This window comes from Pocillopora verrucosa, chromosome 11 (genome assembly GCF_036669915.1).
Source record: "Pocillopora verrucosa isolate sample1 chromosome 11, ASM3666991v2, whole genome shotgun sequence".
Classification (NCBI taxonomy): Eukaryota; Metazoa; Cnidaria; class Anthozoa; order Scleractinia; family Pocilloporidae; genus Pocillopora; species Pocillopora verrucosa.
In genome coordinates, this window is record NC_089322.1 from 15,749,871 (window position 1) to 15,766,584 (window position 16,714).

The 16,714-nt window shown below is 38.6% G+C and overlaps 2 protein-coding genes across 3 annotated transcripts; one reads left to right on the forward strand and one right to left on the reverse strand.

The window, feature by feature from the left end:
* Positions 1-1,157: 1,157 nt before the first annotated feature.
* On the forward strand, positions 1,158-7,174 carry LOC131771121 (G2 and S phase-expressed protein 1). 2 transcript variants are annotated; one of them, XM_059086874.2, is made up of 7 exons: positions 1,158-1,294; positions 1,596-1,689; positions 2,730-3,309; positions 4,096-4,158; positions 4,811-5,573; positions 6,342-6,703; positions 7,007-7,174. In XM_059086874.2, exons 1-7 carry the CDS (start codon positions 1,273-1,275, stop codon positions 7,025-7,027), a joined length of 1,905 nt encoding a protein of 634 aa, XP_058942857.2. In that variant the 5' UTR covers positions 1,158-1,272; the 3' UTR covers positions 7,028-7,174. The 2 variants fall into 2 exon arrangements, with proteins under 2 accessions (XP_058942857.2, XP_066030671.1); XM_066174574.1 differs by having other exon boundaries at positions 6,345-6,703.
* Positions 7,175-7,831: 657 nt separating this feature from the next.
* LOC131771122 (dol-P-Glc:Glc(2)Man(9)GlcNAc(2)-PP-Dol alpha-1,2-glucosyltransferase-like) lies at positions 7,832-12,502 on the reverse strand. Its single transcript, XM_059086875.2, has 2 exons — positions 12,128-12,502; positions 7,832-8,887 (listed from the first exon to the last, which is right to left on the reverse strand). Exons 1-2 carry the CDS (start codon positions 12,494-12,496, stop codon positions 7,832-7,834), a joined length of 1,425 nt encoding a protein of 474 aa, XP_058942858.2. The 5' UTR covers positions 12,497-12,502.
* Between the last annotated feature and the right edge of the window lie 4,212 nt (positions 12,503-16,714).

Here is a 16,714-nt window from a genome sequence, read left to right on the forward strand (position 1 = left end):
AAGATTCTTGGTTAAAAAGCTTCTTCGGTGTTACCAAAAGTGACTGAGATGGGCTCTATAATTAGCTACAGAATAGGCCATAATGGGGTAGGGGTTCCGAGAGGTCATATATATATATATATTGATTATATTGATTATAGTCTATCCTTGCGGTATAGCGTTCGATGCTTTCGCAGAGCGTGGTATGTGTGAAACTTGGACAAATCGGTAAGACATAATTTTCTGTGACTCTGAGTTTTACGCTTACGCAATCATCAGAATGACCTGTCTGATGATCGCGTAAGCGTAAAACTCAGAGTCGCAGAAAAGTTGTGTCTTATTGATTTGTCCAACTTTCAGATATATATGTATATATGTATATATATATATATATATATATATATATATATGTAATATATATATATATATATATATATATATATATATATAATTTCCCGTATTTCTTTCTTTTCTTTTTCTTTTTATAGCCGTTTTTCGAGTAATATTTCGCAATCCCCAGAGAGATGCTTATGTTTTTGGAATTCGTTATAGGTCCTCCTGACATAGAACTAATTTCCCGCCGGTCTCTTGCACAGTTCGTTAAATCTCTTAGATATGAGTGAATTTCTAAAATGACCGGAAATCAATGATGAAATTTACCCCTGTCGAGGAAAGTTTGGAGTTAATGTCGAAGGATGGCTGACGTGCATCAGTGGTAGCCTCTTTTTGGGAGAGATTAAGAGAGAGCGTTGGAAAACAAATTTAGGGGGAGGGGGTGAGCAAATGATCCTTAGGCAAACAGTTCTAGATTTCGGATTTAATTTCTAGAGAGTGGCATCTCTGGTTTGGATGTAGATTAATGTTGCGGTTTCTTCATGAATTTGCGATTCGTTCTCTGCTTTATCGTGCAATACATACCATCACCGCACTCGAGAATAAAGAAAATTTCTACAGCTTTAGAATTTCTGTCTTTTAGCGCATGTATTATAACTTGGATGTATTTTTGTAAAGGAAAGCTATCAGTGCTACAATAAACAATATGTGAGGTGGATGAAATAGAGAGAGAGTTATTTCGAAAGTAATAAACAACCATGATGTGGTGTCATTGAAATTGGCCAATCGCAACAAAGTTCAACCATCACGTGATAATTTTAAATCGTACCGGGAAGAGCTGGACGCTTCGAACAGATTTGAACGAGTTTTGAACGTGCTCCACAATTTTTTCAGGAATTTGCAGATTTACCTTAGAAGCACGATATTGAATAAAATGGCTTGTTAAGATCTTCATTCAACATGGCAACTTCAAACTGTGAAGGTACGTTTTCACGAGCTTTCTGAGACTGTGTTTTTATCCCGGCATTGACCTTTGTCTGGATGAAGTGGGGGATCGCTTGTTCGTGGAAGCTTTTACGAAATCTATATTTAAGAATTATAAACCCTGTGTTAAAGTTGATAAGTTTTCATTATCATTGAATAAAAACCTTGGCTCCTACGTTTCAGAAGGTCAGTCATGATCAGAGAGATTTTTCATGAGCGTAAGATGACGTTTAACTGTCTTTGGCAATGTCTACTTCCATTTCGACAAACTGTTTGAATTCAGAATTCTGCCTTTGTAGCGTTTCCCAGTGCTATTGGCGGTGTGTCCAGTCTCATTGAAGACGAGAAGTTCGATTTTGACGTGCCACTCTCGCCAATTGATTTTGATGTTCGGTAAGTTACACTGCATGTGTGTATCAATTGTTGGTTATCAACCAGAAAGTACGTAAATAGCAATTGTTCCCACAAGATCGGTTGAATAATAGCAATTGTTCCCACAAGATCGGTTGAATTACAGTTGCTTACATGCCATGGCTCCAGCAGGAAATATGAAATGTTTGTTATTTCAATGTTTTTCGACACACAAATGCGCGTTAGGTCTTAGACATATACCGGTGGTTGAAGGAGTATACAAAAGTACAAATTTTTCTCGAAGTCTCAATGTTAAAAGGAAGTCAAATTCCTTACTAGCTTTATTCTCCAATAAAGCTCTGACCATTCGGGGGCAGGGGGGGAGGGGCATTGGGGCACTCAAATGAAAGGGGAAGGGATACTTGTCGGAGTGTGCAAAATCCCATTGCAGCTATGAAGATCTTTGAATTTTTCTTGTAACATCAATACCTAAAGAAATCAAAGTAAACTGTCTCTGTTTCAAAGTGGTCTCTTGTTTGTGCCAAGAGTTTTCTTCCTGAGGGACTTAATCTAAAATCTCGGATGATCATTCTCTTCTGTTTAGAAGTCTACCCTTCTTTCCAAGACTAACCAGCAACCAGGCATGCTCCTCAATGAAGAAAAAACCCTTCCACTCAAAATTCTGCCTTCACCCAAGAGTTATCTTAAAATTATTTTACTGGTACTTGCTTTTGAAGAACAACTTACTGAAAAAGATTGAGGCCTGTACTAGAAAATATTGGCCATCAGTCTTGGCAGCATGGACCAAGGGTGGTAAGGTCCATACAGAGTTATCTATTAGGGCCAATATTTCCTAGTATGGCTCATGCAAGGAAGATTGATAAGAAGTTTATTGCATGGCACTTAGACCAAAGTTGTTTATTTTGAATTTTCCAGCTTTCACAAATAAAAGTGCAAGGATAATGACCTTTTTTTTTACAAAATGTCGACCAATCAAAAACCAATCAGAACACTCAGATGTACCTCAAGACTACCTCACCATATAATAATACATAATACTTTTTCTCCTTTTTCTTTATCAGAGAGATTAATGCTGATGAAGAAGATGAGGATGAAGTCTTCTTTGGTCCTGTGGGTCACAGAGAAAGATGTGTTACTGTTAACAGTGGTGTTCAAGATGACGAGAAATTTAAGCCCTTGAGTCCCCTCAATGGTGAACAAATTGCAGAACTGTTTAAAGAAGCCACTGCAGTGTCAATATTCATCAAAAATTCTTCCTTAACTCAGAATAATGATAATGTGACAGATGAAAAGGAGAATCGTGATATATGTAAGCTTTTATCACAAACATTTACTGTCCAAGATGATAAAAAAGCTGTGTCAGCTGAAAGAGATCTAGAAAATGACCAAAGAACTACAAAATCTGCTTCTTCCCCTGAGTCAGCTAGCAGTATTTCACCACAGTCAACAGAATTTTCAGATGACATGAATTTCCCTGTTACTCCAAGGAGAATTTTGCAAGAAAGCAACACCCAGAGTGGAGTGTTTCAGTCACCCTTTAAAGCACGAAAAGCACGTCCTTTGCAAAATACTTCTAAGTTTGCTCAATCCAAGCTTCCCACAACACAGATGACTCTGAAGACTCGTAGTTGTTTTAATTCTGTAAGTATGATTGCAGTGCTGTTTCATTAATGTTTCCCAAACATTCAAAACTTTCAAAATGTACCTACAATTTTGCTTAAGATTGGCAGCCCAGTGACTAGAAGCACACTTAAAGCTGCTGATTGTTTCGCACGTTTTAAAACTACAGTACCATAGTCAAACCTGTGTTAAGCAGCACAGAACTAAGCACTCACCCTGTAATAAGCAGTCAGTTGTCAAAGTCCTGAAATTGTTTCCCCTTAATTGCAGTAACTTTTACCTCTATTTAGTGGTCACCTCCATTAAGTGGTCACAGTGAGTCACCCTTCAGTGAGTTTCAATGGCTTTTTTGTACAGTCCCCCACCTGTACTGAATGGTCAGTTAACCTGGAACCACTTAACACTTTAACTCCTATGAGTGAGCATGACAGAATTTCTCTTTACAATATCAATACAATATCAACCAGACAAGTGACGAGAATAAAGAAAAATGTTAATTTAGGGATAATTCGTAGATCCAATGCTAAATTCTCTGAACTAACATTATAAGAATTGTATGGTTGACAGTGAGAAGAATTACAGATTTGATCTGGGAATTAAAGGGTTACTAATCAAAACTACTTCAAAATTCTTTAAAGTGATTGGCTATCACCAGCCTGATTTGAACACTAATAAGGACAGTGTACGTTCTGACTTAAGCTCTGTTTTTGTGTCATTTCTTCAAGCTGTTCAATCTGTTGTTGATTATTCAATTTAGGGCAGAAGTTCAGATTGTTATGAACTCTTGCTCGTATTAAATCATTTCAGCCTATAAAAGTAGAACATCTGTATGGTCTGAGACGGAAAACTGGTGGTTCAGAGGATGAAAAGGTAAATACAGCTTAATGTAGACACAAAGTAGACCTCAAATAAATTAACTTCATCAGTAAGAAGAGGGTTTGTACCTGGCCCGGAAAGTCATGGAATTTTGGTTTAGGACCTGTAAAGTCATGGAAACTTGTGGAAAATCTGCGGTCATTCTTATGAGCTCAAAGCAGTGGAGATCTATCTTTGAAAAATTAACCAATAAGTCAAAATGTAAGATTTAATTTCAGTAGAAATAAACATTAGCAGGTGTTGTAAGATCTACTCTTGCAGACATTTTTGTTTGCACTGCATCCTTGCGTGATATTTATGCAAATTTGTGAACCATTTGGAAAGGACCAAAAAGTACACTTGCTTAACTTAGGTAATTTTTTTATTTTTTGAAAAGAAATGGAAAGTCATGGAATTCTCGCTGCTTAAAAAATGCACAAACCCTATAGGAGTACAGGCAATTTTTGTTTATGGGTATTGGAGATTGAAGATTTCTCTGCCACAGCTGTTTGGAAATTGTTTATCCAAGCATGGAGAAAATTCTCATGTTACTTCTCTTTAATCTCTAGTTAATACACTTTTCAATTAAAGCCCTGAAGTGGTTTCAAAATGTAGTAAAGACCCTTATGTTTGTTGAGCTGGGATTAATTTTTCTTCCAATTCATAGATTCCACGAGTTTCACAAAGTGGAATAAAACCTCCAGGATTTGGTTGTCAGCCAAGACGACGTCGCACAAGTTCATCTTCCTCTGTGTCTTCCACTTCTAGTGCTGTATCAGTTCAATCAAGTGACATGAATGAAACTTTTGTCGTCTCCAAAGGTTCTTCTTCTGACATTTCATCTATTCCAACTGTCTGTGCACGCAAAGTTCCAGTTACTAAGGCCTGCTTGAAGCCAGTAAATGGAAATAGTGCATTGACAAAGCCTACCTTTTCCAGGCCTAAAGGACGACCTCAGCCAGTGAAAGCACTTCCTCAGCCAGTCACTCACAGCAAGAAAGCTCCACCAACACCAACTGATGTTCTGAAATCAAAGAAGGTGCCTGGCCACACCCCTGGGCGTCGCTGGAGTGGAATGTGCTCTGAGCAAATGGTCACCAGGTCACAAACACCCAATAGCATACAGAGGTCCAAGTCATTTAATACACCTGTAAGGCAAAGTAGGAGTAACACTCCAACAGGCCAGGCTGTTAGACGGGCACAAACTCCCACTAAAGGGAAAAGCACGACAGTGCCTTTGACTCCAAGGAGAAGAAGTAGTGTCACACCAAGGGCTAGTGCCTCAAAAGTTCAAACATCTGTGCAAAGGCGCAAAAGTGGTACAACAGCAGCTGTATCCTCAAAGGCTCACAACAAGAATGCCCCCCTACCATCTACACCTGAAAATGCATGTTATGCATCCACTGATAATGTTACTCCACCAAATCCAGGTAGAGATCATGATTATTGATGCAGTTAAATGCAATTTAATGGAGTTAATAACAAAGAGCATAAGCATTCTCTAGTGGTCAGCGGTTTTCTGCATATGCACATGTGTCAGAACTCCAGAACTCTATGTGTGTGCTTTGAGTGTGAACTTGCAGCATTGTGAGGAGTGCCAGCTCATCATCCAGGCAGTTTTCCCCATCCCTTCCCACTCTCTTTCCACTGTTTATTCATTGTTACAGGTGCCTGTTTCCCTTTCCTGTGAGGGGGCTCATAGCTGAGTTGCTAGGATTTGCCAGCCACAGGAGAAGTCTCCATCTAGGAGCTGGCTGTTAATAGTAGAAGTTCCTGGATGTTTCAGGCTCCCTACCTCCATTTAGTGATGCCGTTTTTAACTTAGTGGTAAACTGCCCTTCCTTGCAGAGCAAAACTCAATGCATGATTAGTACACAGGTATGTTTCTGGGGTTGAAGGAAGCCAATCTCCAACTTTATTAGCACACAAAATGAACTTTGAATCACTTTTGTTTTGACAAATAACGATGGGTACTCAGCCAACACTTAACATAGTGGGTTTGGGAATCAGATCAGAGAATTAAGAATTCCAAGGCTAAATTTCAGTGGGCTTGGAGTGAAGCTTTTATGTAACATATGCTCCTGTTACATAACACTTTCCCCCACCCCCACTAGTTTTTTTTAATGGAAAGCCCTTGTAACTGTCAGTTTCTTTACCCTTACCTACTTCAAGTCTATTTACTACTATTAATTTTTTAGCAGCTTCCAGTAATGTTTCAAAAAGAAAGTCACTGAGTGCAAATGGCCAAAAAAGACGCTCTCTTCTGCCAACTCCTGTGAAAAACAGGATCACTAGATCCCAGTCACAGAAGTCTAGATCAATCAGCCTCAACAATGAGCCTCCTGGACCCCTTTCATTCAGCTCCTCCCCGTCAGCTGAAGTCAAACCAAGGAGTTCTGCCTCAAAACCAGATCCAAATCTGCAACTATCACACACAAGATTATCTGATCCATTTTCTCCAGCTTCCCAGTTAGTTTCCATCGATCCGAAAAGTGTGAACACCAGTGACCATTCAGTTGTTGGAAATTTGATTGAATGGTCACCTGCTGTCGCCAGGGAAGTAAGTGAGATTATCATAACACCACAGGTTTAAAGATTGGCATGGTACCAAAGATTGGAGAATGATAATAATTATAATGATGATAATGATAGTCTACAGTAACCCTCAAAAAAGACTAGTAAATTTACAGTCTTGATCTTTGATACTATTGATATTCCTGACAGTAATGATGAGACACCTGAATTAAAGAAGGCTTCACAAAACAAAGCTTCATTCTTATTAAGACCTTTTATTTGTTCTCTTTGTTTCCCTACCAGTACTCAACAGTTTACATCATTGTTTCTTCTCTTATTTTTATTGCAGGGAAATCTTATTGACATATGAAGATATCAGAGGAATATATCTGGCATTTAAAGGCCAGATTAAGAGAAAGACCAGTTTTTCACATACAACAGTACAACAATCAGGACACAATGCTCTTCCAAAGAAACTTAATGTTAATAAAATGTGCACTTGTATTTTTTTTTTTCACAAGTTGTCAAAGGAAATCACCTTAATGATTGTCAAACACATGTAGCATTGAGTTTTGTTGGGTATGCAATGTTTTACATGTATTGTTTTGTTAAAGGTACTAACTGGATTTTGTCTTGACATTAATACTACTGAATGTGGCTCACATTGAGATTATAAAGTGTACGGTCATAACTTGGTACAGTGTACATCATTCAAAAATTTAACCATGGAAAGTTACAATGTAGCTGCTGCTGTTATGAGCATTCAAAATTAATATTGTTGTGATACTTCAAGTCAACACTCCACTACATCTGTGGGGCTGCAAGCTTGATATACTGGTATGTTGAAGAATTTTAGAGATAAACCCTTTAACTCCCAAGATCAGCTTGTTACTTCTCCTCACTTGCTGCTATACAATTCCTTGTAAATTAGTTACAAGACTTTGTTGTTGGAACTAGATAACAATTTCTACCTGATAAGTTTGAGTATTGTTTATCACCTGTTTGCTGGTTAATGTATTGATTTTATCGAGAGAGGTCATGTTATAATTACTTCTTGGAGTCAAAGGGTTGACTGATGTGCCAAAGGGCACAGTTTTGAATTTCCAAGCCTGTATGTTTACAAAAGTAGGGATTGTAAAATAAACAATATATTCAATTTCATTTGATCACTTGGCTACCACATAAACCTTTGAACTTCCTTAGGACTGTGAGCCCAACGAAATGGTTTTTCCAAGAACAAGTAGAAAGTAATTGCATTCACAGCTATGTATAACATGCATTCTAAAGCAACTCTTGTATAAGACCCTAGTGGACTGTGAAGCCGATAGAAAATGTATGGGATGATGTAGTACCGAAATTCCAACAGTTTTTGGGGGACAGTAACCATGGAGACACAGATGTAGAACATAGCTAGCCATGTTCTTGGTTGTTTTAGAGATAATTGACGGTGAATGCAGTATCCTGAAAATATATACAAAGGTGTAAGAGCATATTTCACCACCCAATGCCTGGCATAAAGTTTCCGCCAAATATAAAATGGGTAGTGCCGATTGTCAGCTAGAAGATACTCATGCACATATGTAAATTTGTAAATGATTAAGGTTATGGAAACTGCAGATAAAAGTAACCCAATAACGTACAATGGTTTCCTGACAATGTTTTTAAAGGTTTTCAAATAGCTTACAATGTCTTGTGGCAAAAGCAGCTGGGAGCTACTGAATGCAAGGGTAAAAGTCAGAAGGTAAAACAACTGTGGGAAATTTAAGCATGCCTGATGCTGACTCTTATCGCCGACTACGATTCCACCATTCATGACCACAAAAATAGCAAAACATGCTACAACAAAACCATAGGCCCAGAGATATCTGAACACCTTGAAAAAGTTGTTGTAAAATGATTTGATATATTCCTTTAGTTCTGTGAAAAACGTTGATGAAGCTTTTTCTTTCTCAACTGATTGTAAAGTTCTCAATGCAGTTACTCCGGCTGTGAACACCACCCATATGACATTAGTTTGACGGACAGCAATTGATGCGGCACCAATCAGGGCTGCAATGAAATGGTTTCCACGGAGACTGAGGTAATACAATAGAAGAACAAAGAAGGTGGAGCTTGAATCAGTGTAGTAGAGGAATGTAAAGAAATACATCACAGGGAATAATGCCAGGACCAAAGCCGTCACAGAACATTTAATGGGTGAAGAGTTCTCTTCTTCTGTGGGTTCAGCTCCCTGTTCAGAAAAAAAAATGTAATGAATGACTACCGATTGTTACGCAGTAACCTTTTGTGGCTGAGTTCACTAATGTTATTCACTGAATAACATCTTTCACTCAAACCACCAGGCTTAAATTTACCATCTTTATTTACACGTACATTGTTATCATTTATAAGCATCAGTGACACTCTTATCCTCAGCTTTAATAAAGCATTTTAAGTGTACAGAGTACTAATCAGAAGGTCACTGGTTTAAATCATAATTAGGAGAACTTAGAGTTTTTTCTCCAAGTGTGCCTCTGTCATTAACTGAATAGCATCTTCAACAATTTCCTTCATTTGACAATCAAGCTAAAAGCTCTAATTATACCAACTACACAACACTTTCCAAATTTCTGATCCATGCAGAATGCTTAATGCATATAAACATAGTCATGACAGTGAACTCAACAAGGAGTTCTCTGTCGCTCTTTTGTTTAACCCTTGACACCCTAAAATCAGTATGTATTTTCTCCTTACTGTTCTCAACACATTTCTTAAAGGGCATGTAAACCCAAAAATACATGTTTTTCTTATACTATGTAAAAAGTGGCGTAGAAAACGAATTTGAAATTAGTTTTGTCCAATTCGACTTATTTTAGGAGAAAATCGGCATTTTCAACTGAAATTCCATTTCCGGTAAAAACAATAGCAAGAAGTTGTGACGTAAGCGGTGGAACCAAAATATTGCGCAACACATATTCCCCAGTAGAACTGGTATGGGAGTTCGTGTAAGTAGCGGTAGTTCGGAAGATGTTTTTTCAGAAGATAGCGACTTGAATGCCTTAAGCTTAGTACATGACAGCGCTGGGGATAATCCAGAATCTTCAGGAGAGTCTGGGCCACGTCCTTAACAATATGACCCGCATAGGGTTCAACGAAGCGATCCGCACGAAGACAGTACAGAACATGTCGACAGCGATGCGACTGTCTCGGAAACTCAGACTGGTATTTAATTTACTTTGTGATTTATTTGTATTTAACATGAAAATGCAATAAATCGAGGGTACAATCTAAAGGAATGCAACAGAATTTTTTTTAACTTGAGCTTCTGAAAGTGTTTTATACAAAATTATCAAAGGTGCGAGTGTGGCACTTGTCAACCAATGCCGACAACTCATGAAAACTCAAGTGTTTGTTGTACGGAAATCGGGCAATTGTGGCAAAATGACTTGAAACCCAGATAAGTTGTATCACTGAGCATCCAGGTTTTCAGTCAATTTGCCTCGATTTCTGGGTGCTGGAGATGGCCAAGTATGCGTACAGGCAGCAGCAAAGCACAGATAATCACACCGGAAACGACTAAGCTAAATATTTTCTGTTTCATCTGTTTTGTTACATTCTGAGATCGATTTACTTGAGTTGTTTCTGCCATTGATTTAATAATACAGTACTAGAGCTAGTTGTTTTTTGCTTCTTTCCTGGCAGGAAATTTCGCTAAATTGCCTACAGATAGCTTGTTCGTTGGTGTTGGGGATATCTCGGCAAACACTTTAGGGTCGCTGTGCTATCTTGTGCGGTAAACAATATCCTTCATCTCAGAAGCATTTCCATCGATAAACAAGTTGTATCATGTACATTTCCTTGTGTGGCCTTCATAATTATCCAACCCTGTTTGTGTTTGCTTCGATTTGAAATATTGAAAAGATAGTTTTGCAAGCTGAAATCAGGATCTTTTAAGTTGTACTCAAAATGATGAATGTTGTCCTACTGACCTTTGAATGTATTTTCACTGCTGTGAAAACCGTGACACAAATTCTTCTGCTGTTTCTCTGCAGGGTTTCTCAAAGGAAGCACCAAGTGGGGCTGGCTTGGATTTTCTTATAGAACATAAGGGTTGATTATGGGATCCTGTATAGAATTCTTTGTATCGAACCGACAAAATTCCAGATCACGTTATTACACACTGATATCAACGAATTCTCTTTCTTTGATACGTGTTTCGAATTCAGGCAAAGGTTCAGACATGTCAGTGTCTTTTACGGGTCAGCGCTGGCTCCCGAACAACTGGCTTCCCCATAATATTTCATTAGATGAGAAAAAAGATGTTTTTAGAGAACCAATAAAGTTATTGTTGTTTAATTAACGAAACATTTTCATGTAAATCAATTTTGTACTTTCTCTGTTGACCTCTAACTTTTGAAGAGCTCAACTTCTTTCTCAGTTTGGTCGGCCACTTCCGAATTCTCGTCGTCTGCCGACTGTATGGGTCGTTTTTATACTTCCAAATAATTTGCTTCTGGTGAGGCCTGAATCGTCGGTACAGCACCAGGAAGAAAAATGACTGCTACAAACAACAGAACGTTCGAACGGCTCGACGACATTGGCTATTTTCACTTGAACAAATTTCACAAATTGTCGCTTCAAATTTGCGTCATTTGGAAATATTTGCATTGTATGCCCAGTTTTGTTTGAATCAGTACAAAACTGGACGACACAACGCTTCACCATTACGAAAAAAATTGCATGTATTGAAGCAAACTGTAAGTAAAAAAATCATGACGAGACCAGCAAACAACGGCTGTAGAAAAGACTCCTTCATGCCTCACGCGATTATAAAACGAGACTTTGGAGGGTCCACCCGTGACGTCACAGGAAAGATGGCGCCATTCAAGATGGCGAATGTTTCAAATTTGGAAGAGCTTTTACAAAGTGAAAATGGACTTTTGAGAATAAACGAATGGTACCTTTGGTGTACTTGATATATTTACTAAACATCTATGTGAAAAGAAAATGAACGTTTTTTGGGTTTACATGCCCTTTAAGGTACTAACAAGGAGAAATTACAGAAAAATTTCCGCACAGCCCCATACTTCATTATGCATGTACGTCTTATCGGTGATACACTGAATATAAAGCCCCATTTATGGATGCATAATGAAGTATGGGGCTGTGCGGAAATTTTGCCAAAATGACTTAACAATCAAGAGCCTCTTATTCCGGCGCTTATTAGGGCGATCTTATTCCTTCATTCTCGTGACCGTAATATTTCATTCAGGGGTGATTATTGTAAGGAGAAATTAGATGCGACTCACTCCAAAGGTCGAAGGGTAGACATGGGATCTCAGATGTGAAGGTCCAGCTTTCGATACCTAGTGAGTGACTCAGACCCCACCGCCCCCCTTTCCATTACATAAGTTTTCTGATACCACACGAAGTGATTGCGTAAGAAAGTACCTGAGTACTTTACACTATTCATAAAATTCGAAAACCGTACCTGACGTGACTGTCGAGTATTATCGCAGTGAAGAATTAACAGGATCTGCCTCAGAAGCAACACGTTACCCATTAGGAACAAAGTATTAACCATCCGTAGAAAAAACGTCGAACACACTACACGTAATTCGTGTCCAACGAAAAACGCCAAAGTTCGCAAACATGCGAAGGATATAAAATACAATCCTGGCAATGTTGTTATCTTTGGATCCCATTCATCAAACTTGTAGTTGCAGTATTTCTGGGCCTGGGGGACATGGAAAATCTCATCCATATACGGCTGTGACTGTTTTGTGTTAAATTGTAGGAAAATACCCATAGAAACTGCAAATAAACTGGAGTACCATGCAGAGAACGAAAAGGCCGCCATTTTGAATGAAAGCACCAAAGCACTATGGGAGCAGACGGACTAGCTCCAGGGTCTTGGAGTAAGCAGCTAACTTTTACCTGCACGTGCCCACAACAATAATTTCTTTACTTCAATGCAAGTACTCGATGCGAGGGGGGGCCCGTTGTTCCTCTATACGTTTCTTATGGTAATGACAGGAGTTTGTCTATAATGGTAGAGAATTTCTTAAGCTGGCGATCATTTCCTTTCCTCTCCTGACATTCATGCTTGATCAGTAGCGATACTGTAAAAAGAGAATTTAGATTATAGTCACTCTCAGGGGTTAAATCGACGACAGGGTTACGAGGTTGATCACCGAGGGACTGGAAAACACCTTCTATCTATCTATCTACTTCTTTAAAATTCCGACGAGTTTTAACAAATATGTGTTTCTCAATGTCAATACTACAAGTTAATGGCACAGAGCACCCAGTCACGGAAATCTAACGTGAGAATATGGAAACAGCCCCTAAAGTAATTATGCTTGAACAGTACACTTTATGATCAAAGGTACCACCACCACTTGAAAATTTTTTATTGCTTCGGGGGAGGGAGACAGAGGATTTTGAGGGATCACAGGGGAAGGGGGACAATCGGTCCTAACAGGATTTAAAGGAAAACTAAAGAAAATTGGCACAGCTAATGAAGGGAGGGGGAAGGGGGGGAGGGGAGGGAGTAAGGGATCATCAGAATACTGACTTGGAGATCAGATAACTTCTATTGGGACAAAACCAAAATTCTTCGCCCACCCCCTCTCAGGCCATAAATAATGACCGCCCAGTACGATACACATTTTACTGAACGTTGCTAACTCAAATTGCGTGTCATTTCAGGAAATGGTTAAGACTTATCAGTATTTAAACTCGATTTATTGCGAGGGGTGTTTTTGCACCCCTATAAGTGAATATTGTGAAACAAAGTACTTTAAGCCTGTTAAAACCCTTAGACACGGATCTAAGCTTCTTAGAGTTTGTCTAAGGTTAAAGCTGGGCAGTAAGATTTGATAGCTATGAAAAGCGTGCACACGAAGGAAAAAAAACTCGCTAAAGCGATCGAAATTACCCACTCAAAAACTAAGGTAGTTGCCCCGTGGCTCCATGATTGCGTGAGTTTTACCCTCTCATGCCGTCAGCTAATGAAATTAAATGAACTGCAGATCACTTCCGTCAATAAGCAGCATTTTAGGCCAATCACACGCTTGCGTGTTTTATAGTGAATTTAATTAGCTTCGACTGAGTAATAAGGGTCATTTACTCATCTCGACAAGGTGCTTGTTGGATAGCAGGTCTTTGCCACTTAGCGACTGAGCCTTCTTTGCACTCTCTGCATAAATCACAAGACACAGGTAAATGGTATGCTTTGTAGCTTTATTTTGAATCGTGAAACATCCGACAGATATGTTTTAGATTTGTTCAGAACGACAGCGTGCTAAAGTTGTTAACTTCGCATTTGTTTACAATGTCAATTACAGCCTTGATTTGTTGGGCAATCTCTGATCACTTGTTAACGCACCCAGGGTGCTCTATGCGGCCTAAATAAAACAGCTTGCAGCAGTAAACGGTTTTCATTCTCGATCACAAAGTTATCCAAGCTTCAGATCACTCGGCTTTGTCTACAGTAAAGAACATTTTCATTATGATAGGGGTGCAGGACAAAAGAGAGTTGACTAACCTTGTTTCACAATTGAGTGATCGTAATAGCATTATATTGGCGATTCACGCGAGTGTTTCAACACGTGTGTAATTAAGCTCTCACAAGCAAGAAGATGAGGTAGATTTTGTATTTCGCTCTGGTTCCCAACTGGAAAGACTTCGTCACATGTTTTTGTTTTCAATTCTCTGAAGGGTTAGCGAACGGAAATGACATTTCTATGAAGTATTAACGAACCACGTTTAGTCCACTTCAGTCGCCTGTTATCTCCCTTAAATAACATTTGGCGTCCATATCCGTAACAAAAAAGCTTATTAATCTCAGTATTTAACAAAACTATACCGTTTTATTGCTTCTACAACCAAATTATAGGCTGAAAAATTCAAAATACCTCAAGCGGTTTTGTTTGCTTCATGTCACCACTAGTTTAAGTGTACTGTATATTGTCCTCGAGGGTCAAAAAAGCAGCCTTCTTAAAATACATTGGAAAAAATCCATCAACAGGAAAAGCCATTTTCAAAAGCATTACAGTTGTTTTAGTTTAATTTTTTATTGCGATTTAAAGGGAAGTTAAAGAGATTTTTCTATGCAAATAGTTGCTCTCTCATGATGAAAGAGTTAAAAAAATGAAATACAATCAGAAACATATTTACGCTACGGTTGAGTGGAACCGTCCCCTTTCCTTGAAACCTGTCGAAATAATTTAGCTCTCCTCATATCTAAACCGCGATTAGTCTGATAAACAATTACTGTTTTTGAATGGTTCCTACACACAATGCCGCGTGGATTGTGAATCAAGGAATCTCAGTGATTTTCAACTGGCACAGACAAACGTCTTTTGACCATTCCATTCTCTAAAACCACAAGTGCTTCAGGCACTTGGTTAAAAAAATCACTGAATTTAAGTACCTAAGTATCAAATATTTACAAACACAAAAAAGGCATCGAAATGCGATTTGTTTCAGAGTTTAACTAGCGATAAGAAGTCGCAAGTCATTTTCAACCGCTCGAGAAAGGTCTTATTTTTGGAAAACACGGAAAAACCTCGGTATTAAAAGAACGTAGACACGGCTTTTCTTGTGTAAGTTATTGATAAGAACACTTGCTGAACTCCGTGGGGTGCTGGTTTCTTTTATTTCGGCTGAATATTCTTTTTCCAATTGTTTGCATTCAAGTCATACTTGTCTATGTCGTTGAAATGGGTTCCGTTAGTACAAACATTTGCGGCCAGGACAAAGGTTATAGACTCTAATTTGAGTCTGTAATTAAAAAGGAGACCGACTTTTCATAGAACAAATTCTATCTTAACCATTAGCATCTCTAAACAAAGCTATCTGTAAATTTTATCGTGCTTTTTTGTTTTATTTGTGGCCAGTTTAGATCAGTTAATTTTTAATTAGCCTGCAGAAAGTTGATGAAGAATAGTTTGTTTGAATTTTGAGTAATTTGATTTGAAGGCCAATTATATCTTTTGATTTTTTTTAACGTGCGGTAAAATCCTAAGGGCCTTTTACGCTTGTCTGATCATTATGCTCTGTCTAGCTGCCAAAACACCTAAACAATGTACAAAAATCGCTCAAAAATCCTAATCTCCTTTTCAGAAGAATTATTGATTAAGATGAAGCGGGTGCCACGGCATCGCGCCTAACATCGTTTAATGTTTGAATCACATTGCAATATTGATTAAAAATTGTACAAATTACCACTGATAAAGTAGTTTTTCGAAAACTCGGGCACAAGAATGACGAACGAAATCCTAGTTTTTCCAAGGCATTTCAGAAAGATGAAACCGACAAATTGAGCTACCTTGAAAATCAGTCTTTATGGTTTATCTTAGAGACTGCGACCTTAAGCAATCAGGACGGCAACACCGAAGAAGACATCGATTGAAAAGGAATTTATAATTTAGGTTGGAATTTTGCTTAGGGTTAGATGTGTTTTCCGTCTCTTACGACGCTACACCCCGACTTCACCAGCAGCGTTAACTTAGGTATACGATTTGCTATCGGGGTTTATGTCCACAGACTAAACAAATTTTGGAGGTCTCACGTTGTTGTTTTGCAGATGACGGCTGAGAAATGTACATAGTTTGAAAACGCACGCGCTGAGCTTTAATTCTGCCCATTAGAAATCAGTTTTTTTGGCATGTTCTCGTAGCCGTCACCGTCGTGGTTTCATGCTCAAGGGCCCTATTATGATAATCAAAGCCTCACAAAATTTCTGGAAAAGTGTTTCTGGTTGTTTGGAATTCAGAGAAATTCCATGAAGCAAGTGACTGCGTTGTCAAATTGCGGTCGGTTTATCGATGGCGCGTGTGGTTGGCTTCTCACCACATGGATTCCCTCGTCTTATCACCTCTTCAGCCTCTCAGTTCACCTTTTGATCGTCTTCTTGGCACCTTATGGAATGTGCCATCGGGCTTGTCGCGGTCGAATTGGCAACATTTGCTTCATGTTGCAAACACCTAACATACATGATTTAAAACATGTGTGTTTTAGTACACAATGACTTCGATTGAACCACAAACTCTTTATCTGTGGGAAAGTTCAT

Excerpts from the sequence above, each read along its gene's own strand:
- LOC131771121 (XM_059086874.2), top strand. The coding sequence starts at position 1,273 with ATGGCAACTTCAAACTGTGAAG. Across the intron at positions 3,310-4,095 it reads CTCGTAGTTGTTTTAATTCT|CCTATAAAAGTAGAACATCT; the intron begins GTAAGTATGATT and ends AAATCATTTCAG. Across the intron at positions 4,159-4,810 it reads GTGGTTCAGAGGATGAAAAG|ATTCCACGAGTTTCACAAAG; the intron begins GTAAATACAGCT and ends TCCAATTCATAG.
- LOC131771122 (XM_059086875.2), bottom strand. The coding sequence starts at position 12,496 with ATGGCGGCCTTTTCGTTCTCTGCATGGTACTCCAGTTTATTTGCAGTT. Across the intron at positions 8,888-12,127 it reads ATACTCGACAGTCACGTCAG|GGAGCTGAACCCACAGAAGA; the intron begins GTACGGTTTTCG and ends TTTTCTGAACAG.